The 19,617-nt window shown below is 42.5% G+C and overlaps 1 protein-coding gene across 1 annotated transcript in view; it reads right to left on the bottom strand.

The window, feature by feature from the left end:
- Window positions 1-19,617, bottom strand: part of eea1 (early endosome antigen 1) — a 159,824-nt gene that overhangs the window by 124,732 nt on the left and 15,475 nt on the right. Inside the window, 5 exon segments of the mRNA XM_073066037.1 lie at window positions 2,063-2,128; window positions 2,218-2,272; window positions 8,990-9,090; window positions 12,841-12,969; window positions 15,119-15,205. Coding sequence (XP_072922138.1) covers window positions 2,063-2,128; window positions 2,218-2,272; window positions 8,990-9,090; window positions 12,841-12,969; window positions 15,119-15,205 — 438 coding nt within the window.

Raw genomic sequence — 19,617 nt, 5'->3', positions numbered from 1 at the left:
TAAAGTTCACATGCATACACTGTGTAAACACGAGTACTGAGATACTGCAATTATTAGGACAAGGGTCGCAACGATTACCCAACTGTCATCAATAATCATAAGTGCAATTGCCATAGCTGGGTTCCCAATTAGCCATATGTGGTTACTGCCTGCCATTTGGATGACAGCACTTTTAAAAGAATAATTTTATATCTACAGTTCATAATGCAAGTCAAAGTTTGTGTGGAAAATGCTGGAGCTGCTATCACAAAGAAGTTAGTTCCAGTTCATTTCACCAATCTTCAAACTTGCTTGGAAAAACATGTTGCTCACATTACTAACTGTGCTCCAAGAACTGAAAGGAACAGCTCTTTCTAACCCCTCTCTGGGATCTCCTTGTTCACACTGGATCCTTGATCCCAAACGTTTTCAGAAGTTCATACTTAATTCCTATCCGTGACTCCGAGAGGATCACTGGGGTATTCCTCCCCTCTATTTGTAACATTTATCGGAAGTGCTGTAGACGAAGGGCCCAAAGCGTTGTTGAGGATCCCTACCACCCATCTCACAATCTCTTTGGCCCACTAACATCAGGAAGGAGGTACAGAAGCATCAGGACTGGGACTGTCAGACTGGGTAACAGCTTCTTCCCTCAGGCTGTGAGACTAATGATTACTCTGTCATGACCAAGGTCTAGTCATTACAAGTTTGCTGTTTTCTGTACTGTTTACCTGTGCTGGTTACTACATGCATTTTTGACCTGTATTGTTTTATGTGCTATGTGTGATATATGTATTGTGGGTGCACCGTGGCCCAGGAGAATGTTGTTTCATTTGGTTGTATATATATATACAATCAGATGACAATAAACTTGAACTATTCCTCCGCGAATCATTATGGTTAGGAAACAAACTACTTCCAGACAACACAAGACGTTGGTCCTTTGAAACTGAACTATCCCAATGTCACAAAATAAACTTTAGATACAAACAAACCAATGCTGGCCACAAGTAAAATGATACAAGCCAAGGCATAAATTGAGTCCTTTGAATCCTTACTTCCTGAACAGGGGTGCTGTGGTACACAAACAACAGCGGGTGCAGGAACCTGGAGCCGCACACAAAGCCCTGGATAAACTCAGCAGCGAAGGGAAATGGATGGTCGAGAACTTCCATTAAGCATTGAGGCACCTTTCTGTGGAAGGGACCTGGCTTCCTCAGATCAGCACACTGACCAATAGCACACTCAAGCATGGTAATTATTTAAGTCATTCACTTCTAAGTGCATTGCTATTTTAGGAATGCTATCCAATAGAACAGGGAGCTTGCTTTATTTAACCTCATCACCAAAAGCTCAAAGCACAATTGACTGCTTTATGTTCGTGCATTATGTTTTTTTAATGGAAAAATTCACATGCATTAAAGCACATTCTGCTCACTTCCTGCAACAGCTTTTTGAAAGCTCTGTCCAATGAGTTCGACCCCCCCTGTTGCACTTCACCACACCAGCAAAAATGGTTCCACTTCCAACTATTTATATATTACTGTTTTGGAATTTACCTTTTTTGGGCAATATATTTTGGGTCATTACAACTAATTGCATAAACAAAGTGCTCCTCATAACCTACTTTTGTCAATGATCTCAAATTCAATGGCTGCCTTGTTGCTTATAATTCCACCACTGTTAATAGAGCCTTGCTCGATTTTATCAAAATCCTTTGTGGCTTCTAGCTCCTCAATCAGAGTCTCCACGGGTTTCACTCACTCAAACCTCCTCTGCACCCTCTCAGGGTTTAAAGATCATTTAAAGTGCCCAGACTGAATGCAATACTCCAACCAAAACCTAACTAATAACATAAAATATGAACACTATTTTCATGTGTTTGGAAAAATATGGGATGCTTTGTATGAAATTTTATAAAACATTCATGCATTTATACCCCTACATATTCCTAATCACGTTCCCCATTATGAACCAAAATAGATGTTAGTGCAGTTACCACATGGCTCAATATGAGAAAAGTGAGACAAATATGATCAGGGCACTTTAGCTCCAATCCAGCTAAGTATCTGAAATGAATTACTTGCTTCAGCTGTCCTTGCACTTTTTCCAGTTCCTTCTTCAGCTCCTCTGAGAACCAGCGCTCTTCCTGCAGAAACAAGGCAGCAAATCTTGAGCAGGACAACAGATACTGATGTGCGACAGAAGCTCAAGATGGAAATGCTTGAACATTCTCACCTTTAAGGAGGCCTTAAGGTCTTGTAGCTCTTGCTGATGGAAGTTAATATCATCTCTGCACATTAAAACAACATAATAGTCAGCACATCTCTCAGAGTCATATAACAGGAAAACAAGCCATTCAGTTTGCTATTTCCATTCCAGCTAGAGGATATCCATCTATATTAATCCTGTATTCTGGTATTTGATCTGTAGCATTCCATACCTAGACAATTCAAGTACTTAATTCAACGTCACCTACATGTTGTCAGCAACTCTGCTCCCACCACGCTTTCAGGCAGGTGCTCACTCACCGAGTAGAAAATGTTCCCCATCGATTCCTTCTAAATCTCTTCCCGCTCATTCTACATCTATGTCTGTTTCATCTGCCTTTGATCTGGAGAAAAGTTTCCTGTAGTCTACCCCATCTATACTCATCAATTCATATACAGGTGCAAGAACAAGTTTGTGAGCCCTTTGCAATTACCCGGTTTTCTGCAAGAATTACTCATAAAATGTGGTCTGATCTTCACAATAATATAGACAAAATCTGCCTAAAGTAATAACACACAAACAATTGAGGCATTTCACGTCTTTATTGAACTTGCTGCTTGGGCAACTGCCAGTCTTCCATATAACCTTGCCCAGGCCTGCCCCCTGAAGAGGCTGAAGCAAGTCTTTCCAGGCGCGGATCCATGCTCTCACGTGACTAACGGATGCCATCCATACAACTCTGAAATTCTTCTTCTCCAGATAGCCACAAAACCAAGAAAGAAAGGAACAGCAGCACAATCAACCCCCCAAATCCCTCCTCCCCACACAAAAAAATGAACAAAAAACAACAGGCACATTAACCCACAAATCCTCCCCACCCTACACAAAAAATGAGGGAGATCAGGCAAAAAACATAGAATATAAAAAAAACTCTTTAAGTCTGGAAAAAAAAGTCTATAGTCCAAGTCCATATCCAAAATGCAGAAAACCTGGGTATCATTCTCTGGGCACAGCGGTAGATTCAGAGTGATCTCACCAGTGATCAAAAGGCAGTCTCCCCTCTCCGGTAACAGAGCGATCTCACCAGTGATCAAAAGGCAGTCTCCCCTCTCCGGTAACAGAGTGATCCCACCAGCGATCAAAAGGCAGTCTCCCCTCTCTGGTAGCAGACCGATCCCACCAGCGATCAAAAGGCAGTCTCCCCTCTCTGGTAGCAGACCGATCCCACCAGCGATCAAAAGACAGGAAGCCAGTGCTCACCCTCCATATTCGCCTCGACGTTTCAATCTCCCCCGTTACTTTAATCAGCGAACAATGGAAACTTTAATCAGTGAAATGGAGTCAAACCTCGGCTCACACGCCATCCTACAGCTTTATCACCATGAGGTTTGCACACGCTGCCTTCCTGCTGGAATCCGCTTGGAGACCGCAGAGCACTGAAACACCCAAAAGATCTCCAAACTGCAAATCACAGGCTCCGACAGTTCCGGAATCACATTCAAAACCAATGACAAATGTAAAAAACATTAAAAAGTGAAATATCTGGTTTCATGATCCATCCCGAAGATGTCAACTGAAGGAACGTTGTACACAGGTACCATCTTGACTAGGTGGTCTTTTTCAAACTTGAGACATGAAGCAATGTTTTTTTTTGGAGAGCGGTGCTTCCTCTGTGGTGCCCTTTCAGGAACACCATTATTGTTCAGTGTTTTTCTTATAGTGGACACACGAACAGAGACTTTAGCAAGTTCTAGAAATTTCTGCAGGTCTTTTGCTGTTACCCTTGAGTTCTTTTCCACCTCCTTCAGCATTCATTGATTGGAACACCCGAGTCTAAATAGCTTTTGTAGAAGGCATTACCCCAGAAGTTCACACACTTTTTTTGAACCTAGACCGTGACTGTTTAAATGGTGCATTGACAAGTAGTACAATCGTTTGTGTGTTATTAGCTTAGGCAGATTGTGTTTGTCTATTATTGTGACATAGATGAATGATACACCACATTTAATGAGTAATTAATGAAGAAAACCAGGTAATTGCAAAGAGTTCACAAACTTTGTTTGCAACCGTACCTCAATCATGTCCCCTCTTAACTTTCAGGATAGATTTGCCCTGGTGAATCTCCCCTCCATCATTGCCAGTACCACCACAATATCCTACTCTGTGGTGTCCAGAACTGCATGCCATGTTCCAGCTGAGGTCTGACCAGTGGTTTATAAAGTTGATGTATAACCTTCCAGTTCTTCTACTTGATGCCTTCTAATGAAAGCCAGTCTTCCAAATGCTTTCTTAACCACATTATCCCCCTGTGGTGCCACCTTCAAGGATCTTTAGATTTGTACAAGGTCCTTCTGTTCCTCAGTACACCCTCGAACAGCCCATTCACGGCAGTATGTTGTCAATAGCACTTCCAAACTCACCTCACTTTTATCAGGATTTACAGTACTATGCAAAAGTCTTAGGCATCCTAGATTTTTTATATAAATTTTGCCTTTGATGTTTACTTTTGTCTTCTGCATTAGTGTGCCAGTAAAAATGAGCAAATTTTAGATTTTTAAACATTCATTTTCCAAAAAATTTAAATGTTACAGAGGAATGTTTGTATGTTGTTTAAAGAAAGTAACATATTAAATAACACACCACTTTTCAAATAAAAACTTGCTAACTTTGTAGGTATTTAGCCCAGTACATGATTAAACAAAGATAAACAGAATGCTAATGATCAATAGCGTAATGAGTTGAATGAACTAAACCGATCAACTGAAACAGAAACAGGCGGAGAAGGAATCAAACTGACAACCAAATTAAAAGGTGAGGGTGCGGCAGGCGTGACAGTTTAACGTTCTAACCATCAATCCTTACACCATGGCAAGACTGAGCATAGCAACAAGACACAAGGTGGTCATCCTGCATCAGCAAGGTGTCTCCCAAGCAGAAATTTCATGGCAGACAGGAGTTTCAAGATGTGCTGTCCATGCTCTTCTGAAGAAATGGGCAAGGTTGAGGGCCAGGAATGCAATGGTCGGCTACAGAAACTGAGTGCAGCAGATGAGAGATACATCAAACTGATGTCCCTTCTAAATTGGAAGAAGTCCAGCACTGCAGTCAGCTCGGAACTCATGAAACCATAGGAAACCAAGTGCACCCCTCTACAGGCTGGAGAAGTACTGTCAAAAGTGGTCTTCATGGAAGAGTTGCTGCCAAAAAGCCATTCCTCCAAAGTGGAAACAAAGCCAAGAGGCTCACCTATGTACCAAAACACAAGGTTCTGAACAATGGCAGCAAGTGCTCTGGACCGACAGGTCAGAGTTTAAACTTTTGGCTCAGACAGGAGGCAGTTTGTCCGTAGAAGAGCTGGCGAGTGCTACATGAATGAGCGTCTGCAGCCAACAGTAAAACATGGCAGATGTTCCCTGTAAATTTGGGGCTGCATATCTGCAAATTAAGTTGGTGATCTGGTCAGAGTTAATGGAATTCTCAATGCTGAGAAGTACAAGCAGGTTCTCATCCATCACGCAATACCAGCAGAGAAGCGTCTGATCAGTTCCAACTTCATTCTGCAGCAGGACAAGGTCATAAAGAATGAGCTTAAGTGAAAAAAAAAACAAGGAAAACAACAACAGATGTTCCGGCTTCCATAGAGCTGACCTCAACATCATCGAGTCTGTCTGGGATTACCTGGAGAAACGGAAGCAAACACGATAGCCAAAGTCTGCAGAAGAACTGCAGGAAGAGGTTCTCCAGGATGCCTGGAACAACCTACCAATTGATCTTCTTACAAAATGGCACAACAGTGTACCTAAGAGAACTGATGCCGTTTTAAAGGCAAAGGGTGGTCACAACACATATTGATTTGATTTAGTTTTTTTTAACTGTTTAATGCTCATTGGAGTATTTTTTTTAATATTTAGAAACTTTGCATTTCATTATTTTTGAAAGCACCTTCACTTTAGAGAATTTTTTTACATGTGCCTAAGACTTTTGCACAGTACTGTAACTCCATACGCTCCAACACACAGACATCACCCTGTGGCCTAAAGATCACCGTCCACATTGTCAAAGACTCCAGCAATCTTCCTCTCAGCTACAACCTTACTGATTATGCTTCCTCAATGCTCAGCACCCCTCCTAGAAACGAACAGAATCAATATTTCCTCATCCTCTGGTTTGCAAATTTACCTGCAAACAACATCCTGTCTCTGGGCATGAGAAAAAAACTGGCGAGCCCAAGACTGTAAGTGGTGGAGAAAGTACAAAGCAGTGGGAAGGTATCAAGGGACAGGCTAGGTAACTGTAAGGAATTTAAACGTTCTCCCTGTAATTGCGTGGGTTTCCTCCGGGTGCTCCAGTTTCCTTCCACATCCCGAAGGGTTAGTAATTTAACTGGACACACAGTGTAATTGGGCAGCGTGGTCTCATTGGGTCAAAAGGGCCTGTTACCGTGCTGTCTCTTTAAATAACTTAAACACTCTAACAACGGGCAGTTACATGTCCCTTCGCACATCCTGTCACTAAAAACAAATCTATAAACACTCATCATCGATGTGAACAGATTTTGATTTCAATGAGCCTGCACTGCTGAAGGCAGATAACTCAGCTGTGGAAAAAAGTCCCCTTTATTAAGGGAGAGCAATATTTCTCTGCAGAATGAAACAATGATATGCATAGTGTTGTAAGGAACCAGTTTTGAGCATAACTGAGTTGAAGAATAACAGCATTCCTTTTAACTACCCTTGTAGCACTAACAGTGAGTGACTCTGCCAAGACTGATCAATCGATCACACACCTTGGTAAACATCTCTTTAGATTCCTTTAATTTAGATAGCCACCGGCAATTGATCTGTGCAGTACTAATTTAAGAAACAGACCTACCAACACTCAAATAGCACTTTTCAAGGTCTCAGGCCACCAAGTCTTTGATAACCAGCAAGATGCCTTTCCAAGTGTAATTACTAATGGAACACAGCACTATATTACGCAAAGCCATATCCCACATAAGACAAGATATGTTATTTTATCTATCAACAATTCAAGGAAGCCCCCTGCACGGCTTTGAAATAGTGTCGAGAGATCTTGTATATTCACCCACACTAGGTCTCCAAGCCTCCCTAAGATTCTGCACTCAAGCCCCACAGACTTAAGCCCATATGGTGTACTACAATGCCATATTTAAGTCTGCTGCCAACACCACTGTTGTTGACAAATCCAAGTTAATGACAAATCAGCATATGGGAGGAATTTTAAGAATCTGGTTGAAAGGTACCACAACAACATCAGTGAAACTAAAGAGCTGATTATCGACTACAGGAGGAAAAAGCCAGAGGTCAATGAGCCAATACTCACTAGAGCATCGGAGGTAGAGAGTGTTAGTAACTTTAAATTCCTTGGCGTTATCATATCAGAGGATCTGGCATGCAGGTACCATCACAAAGAAGGCACAACAGCACTTCTACATTCTTAGAAACTTGCCTGAATTCTGCATGTTAAGTTTTATCGATGCACAGTGGAGAGTATCATACACCAATAGCCAGGAACAGAAAAGACTACAGAAAACTGGTGGATACAGCCCAGTCCATCACAGGCAAAACCCTCCCCACTATTAAGCAAATTTACATGAAACATTGCTACAAGAAACAGCATCCATCATCAAGGACCGCCACCATCCAGGCCATGCTCTCTTTTCGCTATTAAAATCGGGCAGGAGGTACAGGAGTCTTAGATCCCACACCACCAGGTTCAGAAACAGTTATTACCCTACAACCATCAGGCTCCTGAACCAGCGTGGATAACTTCACTCACCAAAACTCTGAACCGATTCCACAACTGACTCACTTTTAAGAAGTCTACAGTATTATTTATTTTTTTATTTGTATAATTTGTCTTCTTTTGCACATTGATTGTCAGTCTTTGTTTATGTATATTTTTGTTAATAGATTCTATTGTATTTCTTTATTTTCCTGTAAATGATTGCAAGAAAATGAACGTCCTGGTGGCATGTGTATTTCAATAATAAATGTACTTTGTATACCTCTGAAGCAGGTTAATCTGTCAACCATGGTGGGACTAAAAGAGTCCAAGAAGCAGGTCTTTTTCTCAGAGCTTATCAACCTGTCCCACGTAATGGTGGTGTTGTGTCCCTGAACACTCACCTTCTTCATTCCATGCAGGATAATACATAAAGTAAACCCAGACCAATTAAGGGTTTCATCTTTGGAAATAATTACCACTGGATTCCAGGAATCTAGACCAACTGAAACCAAGTTCATGAATAAGGTGTCAACTGCCCAGACGAGAATGAACTGCATACACAGTGGAGTCCGGTTAACTGGGCCATCAGTTGATCAGGGCAGCTGCTTATTTGGCGGAATAGCAGCGTACACTGGATTAATTCTTTTCTTGACAAATATTAGCAACTAATACAGTTTTATAGCACTGCAGTAGTACTGGTAGTGTTCTAATTTGTTCTTTATTTCATTTAAATGCATAATTTTGATATAGTTTGTCTTTTTATACCTTTTTCATTTTTTCCATGAAACTTCAGCTAATTGGGGAAGCTGATTAATTGGGTCCCAATGTGTCCCAATCAACTGGATTCCAATCTATCTTTATATTAATTTATAGAAACCCAGGGGAAGCATGTTTCCTTATAGACTGGCATCAATAATACAGATATTACTTTTGAACTCAACAGTAAAATTAACTCAAAATGTCTTGAGAAACCTTGAAAACGACCAAACCAATTTATTGGGACAACTCTTACAGTAAATAAATGAAGCTTGGCAAATTTGTTTGTTCCTACCTGGGGCCAGAGTCATTCCCCGGATCGTGAAACACCTCATAGTGTTTGAAGAGATCCTCGGCTGAAGCATGGGACTTCATACACAGTGGGCAAATAAAACCCTGTGAAGTCAAAGTGGGCACAGAACAAATCAGAGTCTTTGCGTACACTCCCGTGAGCCGTGGTTGGGAATTGGAAGCAAGGAAACATGCCGCACAGCACAAGGATGCGTGGACAAACAAATCAAGCCAAGCTCATGAAGTCACTGGGCAGACAGGAGAATTAAGACAGTCTCACGACAGCATTGAATGTTGCAGAAGCAGCAGGATGTTCCATGCCGCGTGTGGACAAGGGCTAATCTCTGGCCAGCCTACTCTTTTCATTAGCTCTCCCCTAAACTACACTCACCACCCCCCCCCCCCACCATGTTCTATTTCCTGACAAATGGCCCTGTTGGGAAGCAGCCCCAGCATCCTCACATTCCCCACTGCCTCTTGGTTTGGCTGTCTTTCAGTTACTGTGCACCCATCTTACTGCTAAGGATAAAGTTTATAAATTTAAAGCAACTGCCCAGATCTATCGAACTTGCCACTGTTATGGAGGTACAAGAGCCTTGTCCTACTCCACCAGGTTCAGTAAAAGTTACTACCCGACAATCATCAGGCTCCTGAACTGTCATGGATAACTTCACCCACCTCAATGCTGAACTGATTCCATGATCTCGACTCTCCTTCTAGGACTCTGCAACTCATCTTCTCAATAACTCTACTTACTTATTATTTTTTACTTGCAGTTTGTCTTCTTTTGCACATTGGTTGTTAGTCTTTTATGTATACCTTTTCATAAATTATATTATATTTCTTTATTTTCCTGTAAATGCCTGCGAGAAAATGAATCTCAAGGTAACATAAGGTGACATGCAGGTACTTTGATAATAAATTTGCTTTCAACTTTGACATTATTCCAAAGTAACAGAAGTCTCATTAGACTGACCCAGTCACAATAGTAACTGTCTGTCCATAGAACCCTTGAAGCCACAAAGTCCAAAAACATCTGTTTCCCTTCAACCATTTGGTTTTTAAATCAACTGGCATAACCTGATCACTACAGTATAGCAACACTCTAATCACAATGGATATTTGTTCTAATTGAGTTCTTTCTTGTAAAAGGTATGTATAATTCAGGCTTATGATTTCTTATGAATGCTGCTTTTCTGATACAGGTGCCTGTGGTGCTGATGCAAATATAATTTTCAATGCACCTATGCATACATGTATTTCTGCAGATGGCAATAACTCAACTTTGACTTTGTGGAAGCTTCTCTTTAAGTACAGAATTTAAGGACTGAATGCAAAGCATAAATCAAGAGTGATCCTCAGATCAAATAACTTGTCATGGCCATTTATTCTGAAAATGCAACTCACAATTCTCCCACCAGGAGAAACATCTTACCATAACCATAAGAGATTGTGATTGTGCTGGTGCTGGAAATCCACAGCAACACACACAAAATGCTGAAGGACCTCAGCAGCTCAGGCAGCATGTATGGAGGGGAATAAACCGGCAAGTACCCTTCATCAGGACTGGAAAGGAAGGGGGAGAAGCCAGAATACGAAGGTAGGGTGAGGGGAAGGAGTACAAACTGGCAGGTGATGGGTGAAACCAGGTGAGAGGGCTAGGGAGCTGAAGTAAAAGCTGAGAGATAAAAGTTGGAAGAGGTGAAGAGCTGAGGAAGGAATCTTTCACCATTTACCTTGTCAAAACCCATCAGAATTAGGTATGTTTCAATAAAATCACTCCTCGTTGTTTAAAACTTTAATTAGTATAGAACAAAGCTTTCCTTAACACAACCCCTACACAACAGGCAGGCATCTCCTCCCTGTGCACAGATAATAATAAAGTAGAACGAGCTTGCGTTGCAACTTCATAGATGCCAGTTACTGATGGACAACAGACATGAGGTACTGAATGGTTTGATCTCATTCCTCTGTCTGCATCCATGTTTTTTTTAGTTCCTGTTCCTTCCTACCATGAAGAAAACCAGAAGTGAAAAACCACAGCTTGAGTGCCATGGCAACAAGACTCCTTTTAAAAGTGGATTAGTGACTGACTAGCAATGATGCTTCAGGTCCACTGAAGGTCAGAAATGTGGAGAGTACTGACATCACCAGTTAATGGCAAAACTTCTGCTCAACCATTAATGAAACAAATTCCAAAAGTTTCAATTCCTGAATGAAGAGATGGAAGCAGTTATTTCCTTCCTAACCACAAAAGTACAAAACACACACAAAATGCTGAAGGATTTCAACCCAAAACATCGACTGTACTCTTTTCCATAGATGCTGCCTGGCCATTTTGTGTGTGTTGCTCAGATTTCCAGCATCTGCTGATTTTCTCTTGTTTGTAAACACTGTGTCAAGCAAGAATTCTTCTCCATCTACATCCCCTTCACCACGGGATTCTCATCCAGACTGTACAGACACTGAAATCTGGAGCAAAATCTCCTGCCTGCCCCCTGTATCCCTTCATGCTCTGACCAATCAAGAATCTATCGAGTTCTGCCTTAAACATACATAAAGACTTGGCCCTCACACGTGCCTCTGGCAAAGAATTCCACAGATTCATCACTCTCAGGCTAAAGAAATTCCTCTTCATCTCTGTTCTAAAAGGAGGCCCCTCAATTCTGAGGACGTGTCCTTTGGTCTTTGACTTTCTCATCCACCCTATCAAGGCCTTTCACCACTTGATAGGTTTGATGAGGTGACCCCTCATTCTTCTGAATTCTAGTGAAGACAGTCCCAGAGCCATCAAAATGCTCTTCATATGACAAGTCATTCAATCCTGGAATCATTTTCATGAACCTCCTTTGAACCCTCTCCAGTTTCAGCACATCCTTTCTAAGATAAGGGGCCTAAACTGCTCACAATACTTCAAATCTCAACATCACATCCTTGACTTTATATTCTAGTCCTCTTGAAATGAATGCTAACATTATACTTGCCTTACTCGCCACAGACCCAACCTGCAAATTAACTTTTAAGGAATCCTGCACAAGGACTCCCAAATCTCTTTGTGCCTCAGTTTACACACACAAAATGCTAGTGGAACGCAGCAGGCCAGGCAGCATCTATAGGAAGAAGTGCAGTCGATGTTTCAGGCCGAGACCCTTCGTCAGGACTAACTGAAAGAAAAGATAGCAAGAGATTTGAAAGTAGGAGGGGGAAATGTGAAATAATAGGAGAAGACAGGAGGGGGTGGAGTGAAGCTGAGAGCTGGAAAGGTGATAGGCAAAAGGGATGCAGAGCTGGAAAGGATCATGGGATGGGAGGCCGAGGGAGAAAGAAAGGGGCTTGACCACTGGGTGTATTTATCTGGATATTATCACAGACCATCTACCACTTCTTACTGTTCAACTCTAAACTCCGTCTTTCAAAATAGTGAAATATTTCACTATCCTTTGTGTTGTCCCAAAGCACAAAACTATCACTACTATCCACACTATTGTCAAGAGAAAGGTGCACTTCACCTCAGTGGGCAAATGTCAGAGGCTGCCATGCAAGTGACAATGGAAGCAAAGCCAGGTCCCGCTGCATTAAACACTATGGCAGAGCACAATCCTCCGGTGAGAAACCCCAGAAAGTCTCCTGTGCACCGATTAGTAAGTGACTCATCCAGTAGTGACAAAGAGGCTGTGCAATAGTAGACAAACTCAATGTACAGCCATGCTGGCATAAAAGAACAGGGAAAGGCCAGCCCACTGCTACTACAGGGGGAAAAAAAAGCAAAAATCAAGACTAGTTTCACGTTAGAATGAAAATCCACCACCACTACACACACCCACCCAGAGAGTATTCAAACAAAGAGCAACCCACACTAATGGCCGTCTCTGGATTAAGCTGCTCCTGCTTCGCCCTGTCTGCCACAGTGTGCTCGTTCCGATCATGCTCAAACAGCTCAGCTGGCGTTAGATACGATTGCATACAGATGGGACAGATGAACCCCTGGAAAGAGTGTTAACTTTCAGAATTACAACTCTTATTATGAGCAGGGTCAAGCACGAATAGGTCCAATTTCACCATGGCTGTGAAAGCAAGACATATACACACACACAAAAAAACATGGAGAATATTTCAACATGCAGAACAGTTAGATTGAACTTCAAAAATCCACTAAAAGTGGTTTCAAAGGATGAGTTTTATCATCACTGGTTGAAGAAAACAGCAGCACATCTTTTATTTGCTGTCCTCATTACAGCTTGATTTAAGTAATTTGAAGATCCCTTGCATGGAGTTATGCTCAGTGATATCCCACAATTGTGCAATATTCCATTAGTTTTACTTTAGTAGCAGATGGAAGCTTTCAACTGCAAAGAAATTTCATTAATTCTTAGCAATAATTCTCAATTATAGCCGCCTCCTCTTTATTCCACTCATTCCTTGGATTTCTGATAAACTGAAAACATCAAGGTTACTGTGTCAATAGAAAAAAAGTAGTAAAATAACCTTAAAATAATTGGAAGGACTGAGATATCATCTTTTTCTGGGAAGTGCACTTGAAGGCACTAGGAGACATTAATGTAAAATTAGCGTCCGACATGCTGAAGTGAATTCAGGAAGCGTGTTCTTCCAAAGAGTGGCAAAAACATGAAAGCATTGAAAACCAAAAAGGATGCGAGTTCAATGGGTCAGCAGCAAATCTCAAGCTTAGATCTTGGGCAGGTAAGGATATCTAAGAATATGGGTGGAAGACAAGTAAATGCAGTTGAGGTACAAATCAGCCAGAACTCTGTGGATGGGTGGAAGAGACCTTCTCTGGTCCTGTGTTGTATGTGTGAAGACTGTCAATCGTGTGTTGGAGAAAGGGGGAAGACCAGGGCAGGCTATCCTAACTAATTCTTATCATTATGATCAATGTGATTATCAGATGCCTCAGGTCCTCTGCCATTCATAGGCTCCAACGTACCCGATCTCCATCTTTGCTTCCTCTCAACCACACCCTGAAGTTTTGTTTAAAAGCTGCTCTTCTGATTATCTGGACAAATCACTGCAGTCTCCTTGTCTCATTTCCAACTAGAATTACCTTCTTGCTGCTTATCTTTGTTCAATTTCCTTTTCAGATACAAAACCCAATAGATCTTACAATAAAATCTCACTTCAAATACATGCAATCTTAGACTTTGACTTTTGAGAGTCCACATTTTATAGTCTTATGACAGTAAAGAACTTCATTATAATCTAACCTTTCTGATTAAGCTAATTCCCTGCTTTTCCTTGTTACTAGGTCAGTAATAATTCTTCCACTTATTGATATAACCTGTAAAAGTTCCACAAATTGTTCAGCATTTCATTTCCCAGCAAGATATTTCACATCCTGACATACAGCTAATGTGTTGAAAGCACGTCAACTATTCTATTCACAAAAACAGTACAGACAGCACCATTTTGAGGACTAACTTACAATTTCTTCAATGTTACAGTTCCTGACCCTGTCATTGTGTTCAAAGTACTGCAGAAGGTGACAAGATAATAATGTGCTAGTTTGTCAATAATGGTTTGGATACTAGGTTTGTTCTTGTGCATCAATTTCAAATCTGTCTGTTAATTTGACAGTAACTTTTTAGCTGTTCCTTTGAATAATTGCACTTTACTCCAAAGACTGAAGGCCCAGTGGTTTTGATACTGACGGGATTCTCTTTCCTCACTGTCGGTACAAGTAAATGAGACATTTGAACAAATCTATACATTCCACAGCCTTGGGCAAACATTGCCCAGAACACTGGTCATTTCTCTCTCTCCATTCTGAGTTTGCAGGTACATTATGGACTATGGCGATTTATCAGCTTCCTCTGCTCCCTGTAGAATTCTTCCCAAGTGCATGGGTTTTCTCTGGGTGTCCAGTTTTCTCCCACAGTCCAAAGATGTTAGTAGGTTAATTGGTCATTGTAAATAGCCCTGTGATTAGGCTTAGGGTTAACTAGCCCTGTGCTTAGGCTAGGGTTAACTAGCCCTGTGCTTAAACTAGGGTTAACTAGGTGGGTTGTTGGGCCAGAAAGACCTGTTTCACGCTGTATCTCTAAGTAAACAAATAAAAAGCAACAATGATGATAACTGACTCCTGAAGATCAGAGCATCATGTTTTGGGGTTACGTACCTCTGAACCACCTTCATTGTTAACTTCTACAGCGGGTGATGCTGTTACTGAGGTATCTGGTTCAGATCCTGAAGAAGCAAGAGACGTCTGCAAGAAAAGGAAAGAGATTCAGGCCAACCAGAGCTGGAGGTGATTCACGTGTGAGTAACTCAGTAAACAACCAGACAGATCTATTGGTGAAAGCTCCCTCTTCTCCATACAGTCTGTTTCAAGGGGACCATCAGGGTACAAGCGTTGCCTCAGCTCCCACCAAACCCAAAGGTCAAACACACAGCTCACTTAGAGTGTAAGAGCGGGGAGATTATAGTACAACTATACAAAACACTGACGAAGGGTCTCGGCCCGAAACGTCGACCGTATAGTACTTCTCCTATAGATGCTGCCTGGCCTGCTGTGATCCACCAGCATTTTGTGTGTGTTGTTATTTGAATTTCCAGCATCTGCTGATACAAAACACTAGTTGGGTTTCAGCTGGAGCCTGTGCATAGCTCCTGTCACCACTCTTTAGGGAAGATGGGAAGAGGAGAAGCTGAATAGACTGAGAACACTGGAGATTTTGCTTGTTCCACTTGCAAGGATAAGTGCCAGGAGGAAGATCGGTGGGGAGGGATGAACAGACAAGGAAGTTGTGTAGGGATCAATCCCTACAGAAAGCAAAAAGTGGAGGGCAGGGGAGGGAAAGATGTGCTTGGTGGTGGGATCCCGTAGGAGGTGGCAGAAGTTTCAGAGAATTTGGATATGGAGGCTGGTGGGGTGGCAGGAGGATGGGGTAAGAGTAGATGTGTGTGAAATGGACAGCGTTGATGCTGGATGACCTTTAATTCCACTTCCCATTCCATTATATCTAGCCATGTTACTGTCATGATGAAGTCACACTCAGGTTGGAGGAACACCACATTATATTCTGTTTGGGTGGCCTCCAACCTGTGGCATGAACATTGATTTCTCAAACTGCCAGGAATGCCCCCCAAACACCTCTCCCTTCTCCATTTCCCAACCCCTTGTCCCACCCTCACCTCATCTCCTTGCCCGCCCATCGCCTGAGAAAAATTTGTTCAACCAAGAGTGCATGGAATCTGGAACACACAGCCACAGGGTGTGACCCTTAGATTTTACTGTTCACTGTGTTACGTATCCCGTAACTGGATCACTTACCAGCAAAGATAGAGAGGTCCACTGAAGTCTGATGGTACTATTTTTAAACCGTTTTTATTTATAAAGGGGCACAAAAGGAAGGTTAATACAAACAATCAGATACCATAAGTCGTCAATACTCAATCTAAAGTGCAGGTATAGTAATGATCAATCAGAAATAAGCTCTATCGTTGTCTAGGGGGATAATATCTTGTCCATTTGGAAAAATATAACAGTCATTCAAAAAGTCGACAGGCTTCAGCCTCCTGGGAACCGCTGAGTTGCCCGTATTGGAGAGAGAGAGGTTGGTGAGAAAAGGAACACTTGCCCAGGTCCTTCCGAAGCAACGCGGTGGAATCAGGAGAGCAGGCTTTCCTGTTGTTAGTTAAAAGCGATTGTCCGTGATTCCAGCCACAGACTCCCGATTCGGAATCTAACGCACGTGGCTTCCTTCAAAATGGCTTCCCGCTACGACGGGATCGCTATCGTGTCTCCTTGGTGCGTCTGAAAGGGTCGTCCCCCCCCCAGACCCTCCTTTATACTTCCTCACGAGATCGCAGGTGTCAATCTCTCTCTCAACCAGCCCACTTTGCCCGAGGGCTTTACACGTGGTCTTCATGAGACAATAGCCAGGGTCGCTTTATTCTGCTTCCCGGTGGAACGTGGTCTTCAGCACGTCTCCCTCTCTCTCCCATTTCCTGTGGCTGTTCAGCACGTCTCTCTCTCTCTTGGGTCATTGACCCCCCCCCCCTCACTAGGGCTCTTGCGATTCTCGCAAAGGAGGGGGCTGGTATCATAACAACTGTGTTACGAATGTGCCACAACTCTGAGGGGCCGAAGGGTACAAAGTAGTCCCCTCCTTTTTGAGAATCGCAAGATCGCTATTAATTTGGGTCTGGGACCCAGGAAATGAGAGAGAGACATCCAGAATACACAGGGTTTGGAATGTGTCCTGGCCTCCGTAAGGCGGAACCATTGATAACGGCTATTGTCTCTTGGAGACGGAATTGTATATTGAGTACTGTACTATTCATTGAAGCCCTCAGGAGATGACCAGAGTGGGCTGGTTGAGAGATGGCATCATCCCAACCTGATTGACATCTGAGACCCCGTGAGTAAGGATAAAAGAGGGTCTGGGGAACAACCCCTTTAGACACACCAGGAGAAACGTATGAGACCAGTGGAGGCTTGTGTGTATGTCCATCCTTGCCCGGATGACAAGTCCTCCACGGAACGGCCTCGCTAAAGGACGAATACGGATCAAGAGCGGATAAAGGAAAGCTGGCAAGTTTCTATTCTCAAAACCTCTCTCTCTCTCGTCAACAATTGAAAACCCAGCGGTCCCCAAAGGCTGAAGCATGTATGAACTGAATGAACTGAGTGACTTTTATATTTCCATCGGACAATACATTATCCCTTAGACAACGATAGAGCTATTTCTTATTGATTATTATTATACCCGCGCTTTAGATTTAGTATTGACGACGTATATTATCTGTATGTTTGCATTGATATTATTTTTGTGTATTTTTACCAATAAATACTGTTAAAAATAGTACCATCAGACTTCAACGGACCTCTCTATCTTTGCTGGTAAGTGACCCAGTTACGGGGTTCGTAACAACTGAAAGGCTAAGCAAGTTGTTACTGAGAAAGATGAAAAACACTGACTTTAAACAGCGACAGTCACATCCACAAAGGATAAAGAAAAGGTAGTACATGTCAACCTCAATGCATTCAAAGGAACTCCTGGAAGTTTATTAGAAAGTAATTCTAACATATTCTCAAGTGAACTGGACTTTATCGTCATTCTTTAAGCTGTGCTTGGAAACTGTAACCCTCCTAATGAAGGGTCTTGGTCCAAAATGTCAACTGTTTATTCCTCTCCATGGATGCTGCCTGACCTGTTGAGTTCCTCCAACATTTTGTCTGTGTTACTCTGGATTTTCAGCATCTGTAGAATTTGTATTTATGAAATGTAATCACATTTGTTTTATTGATCTATCAATGTCACTGTAAACCCCTACCAAAATAACTTTTATCAGCTAGTTTGACACTTTGAGGAGGAAGCCCTGTAGTCCTTCAGATTTAACATTAATCTGAGGTTCCACTGCACTCCTGCATTAACACAGAACATTCCAAGGCACGTGTTGAGTGGCACTGTCTATGACACTGGAGAGAACCAAGGTGTCCTTCTTTAAAAAGCAACAGGCACAGCCTTAGTTTGTCTGTTTCTGAAACACTGCACTTCCATAGCACAGCAGTCCTAGGTTTACATACTTTCGGATGGTTTAAGGGACAGAGAGGGAAGTTAGAGGTCAGGTTAGGATTTTGGGACAGGGCTGCGTCAGGCCTCCACTCTGCGTTCTGTGTTTGAAGTCCACGTGGACGGGTGATGATCTGCATCCGAAGGCCACACAACCCTGTCGGGCATGTTCAATGTTCGAGGCTGGAGCTTGCCTGTTCTGTCCCCTCGCTGGCCAGTCCAGGAGTCAACACCAGCAATCTGAGCCCAGAGCTCAGTCAGTGGTCTAAAGCCAAGCCCAGTGGACACAGCTTGGAGGCCTGTCGTGGAGCTGTCTGTGTGTGGGTGGGAGGGAGGTAAGGAGCTTGTTTCAATGTCATTGTTTGTTGTGTTGAACATGGTGGGCAAGCGGAATGTGTGGTGACACTTGTGGGCTGCCCCCCGGGTGTTAACACAAACAATAGCATTTCACTGTACCTGTGATAAATAAATCTGAATGTGAATACCCCCATTTCTAACACCCACCTACACACTCGAGATCATTAGAGAAGCCAATTAATGCTCAACCTGCACAAGGAAAACAGAAGACCCAGAAAAAGCCCCCACTGTCACAGGGAAAATTTGCAAACTTCATGTAAACAGCACTGGCAGTCAGGACTGAACCCAAGCCAGTGGAGCTGTGTCACAGCAGCTTTACTGTCCATGCCCCGGTTTGTGGTCCAGGGCTCTGCGGGATTTAACCACTATGCTGAATGGTAAAAGGCTCAAAGAGGGAATGGCCAAACACTTATCCCAATCTAGTCACGGAACAAAGAGCATCACACACATCAGTGCCAAACCAATGAGCAGAGCTGCAGGAAAGACCCAATTGTGTAGAATTACAGGAGACATCATGCAGTTTGTAAACTATGATAGCCCTGCAAATATTAAAACACTGCAATTGGATTGGGGGTATGAGGTAAGATGTCATCGTGGCATATGACTCAACCACTATGCACAACAGCCTTACTCACAGTACAAAATGACTCCCAAATATTCAGTATGAAATATGAATCAGACCTCACCGAGGCAACTGGAGCTTTCTAATAAAACAACAGCACAGTACATCACGGGAAAACAG

The sequence above is a fragment of the Hemitrygon akajei genome, chromosome 14, assembly GCF_048418815.1.
Source record: "Hemitrygon akajei chromosome 14, sHemAka1.3, whole genome shotgun sequence".
NCBI lineage: Eukaryota > Metazoa > Chordata > Chondrichthyes > Myliobatiformes > Dasyatidae > Hemitrygon > Hemitrygon akajei.
Note: the sequence above shows the minus strand (reverse complement) of the source record. Positions and strands in the feature narration are given on the sequence as shown.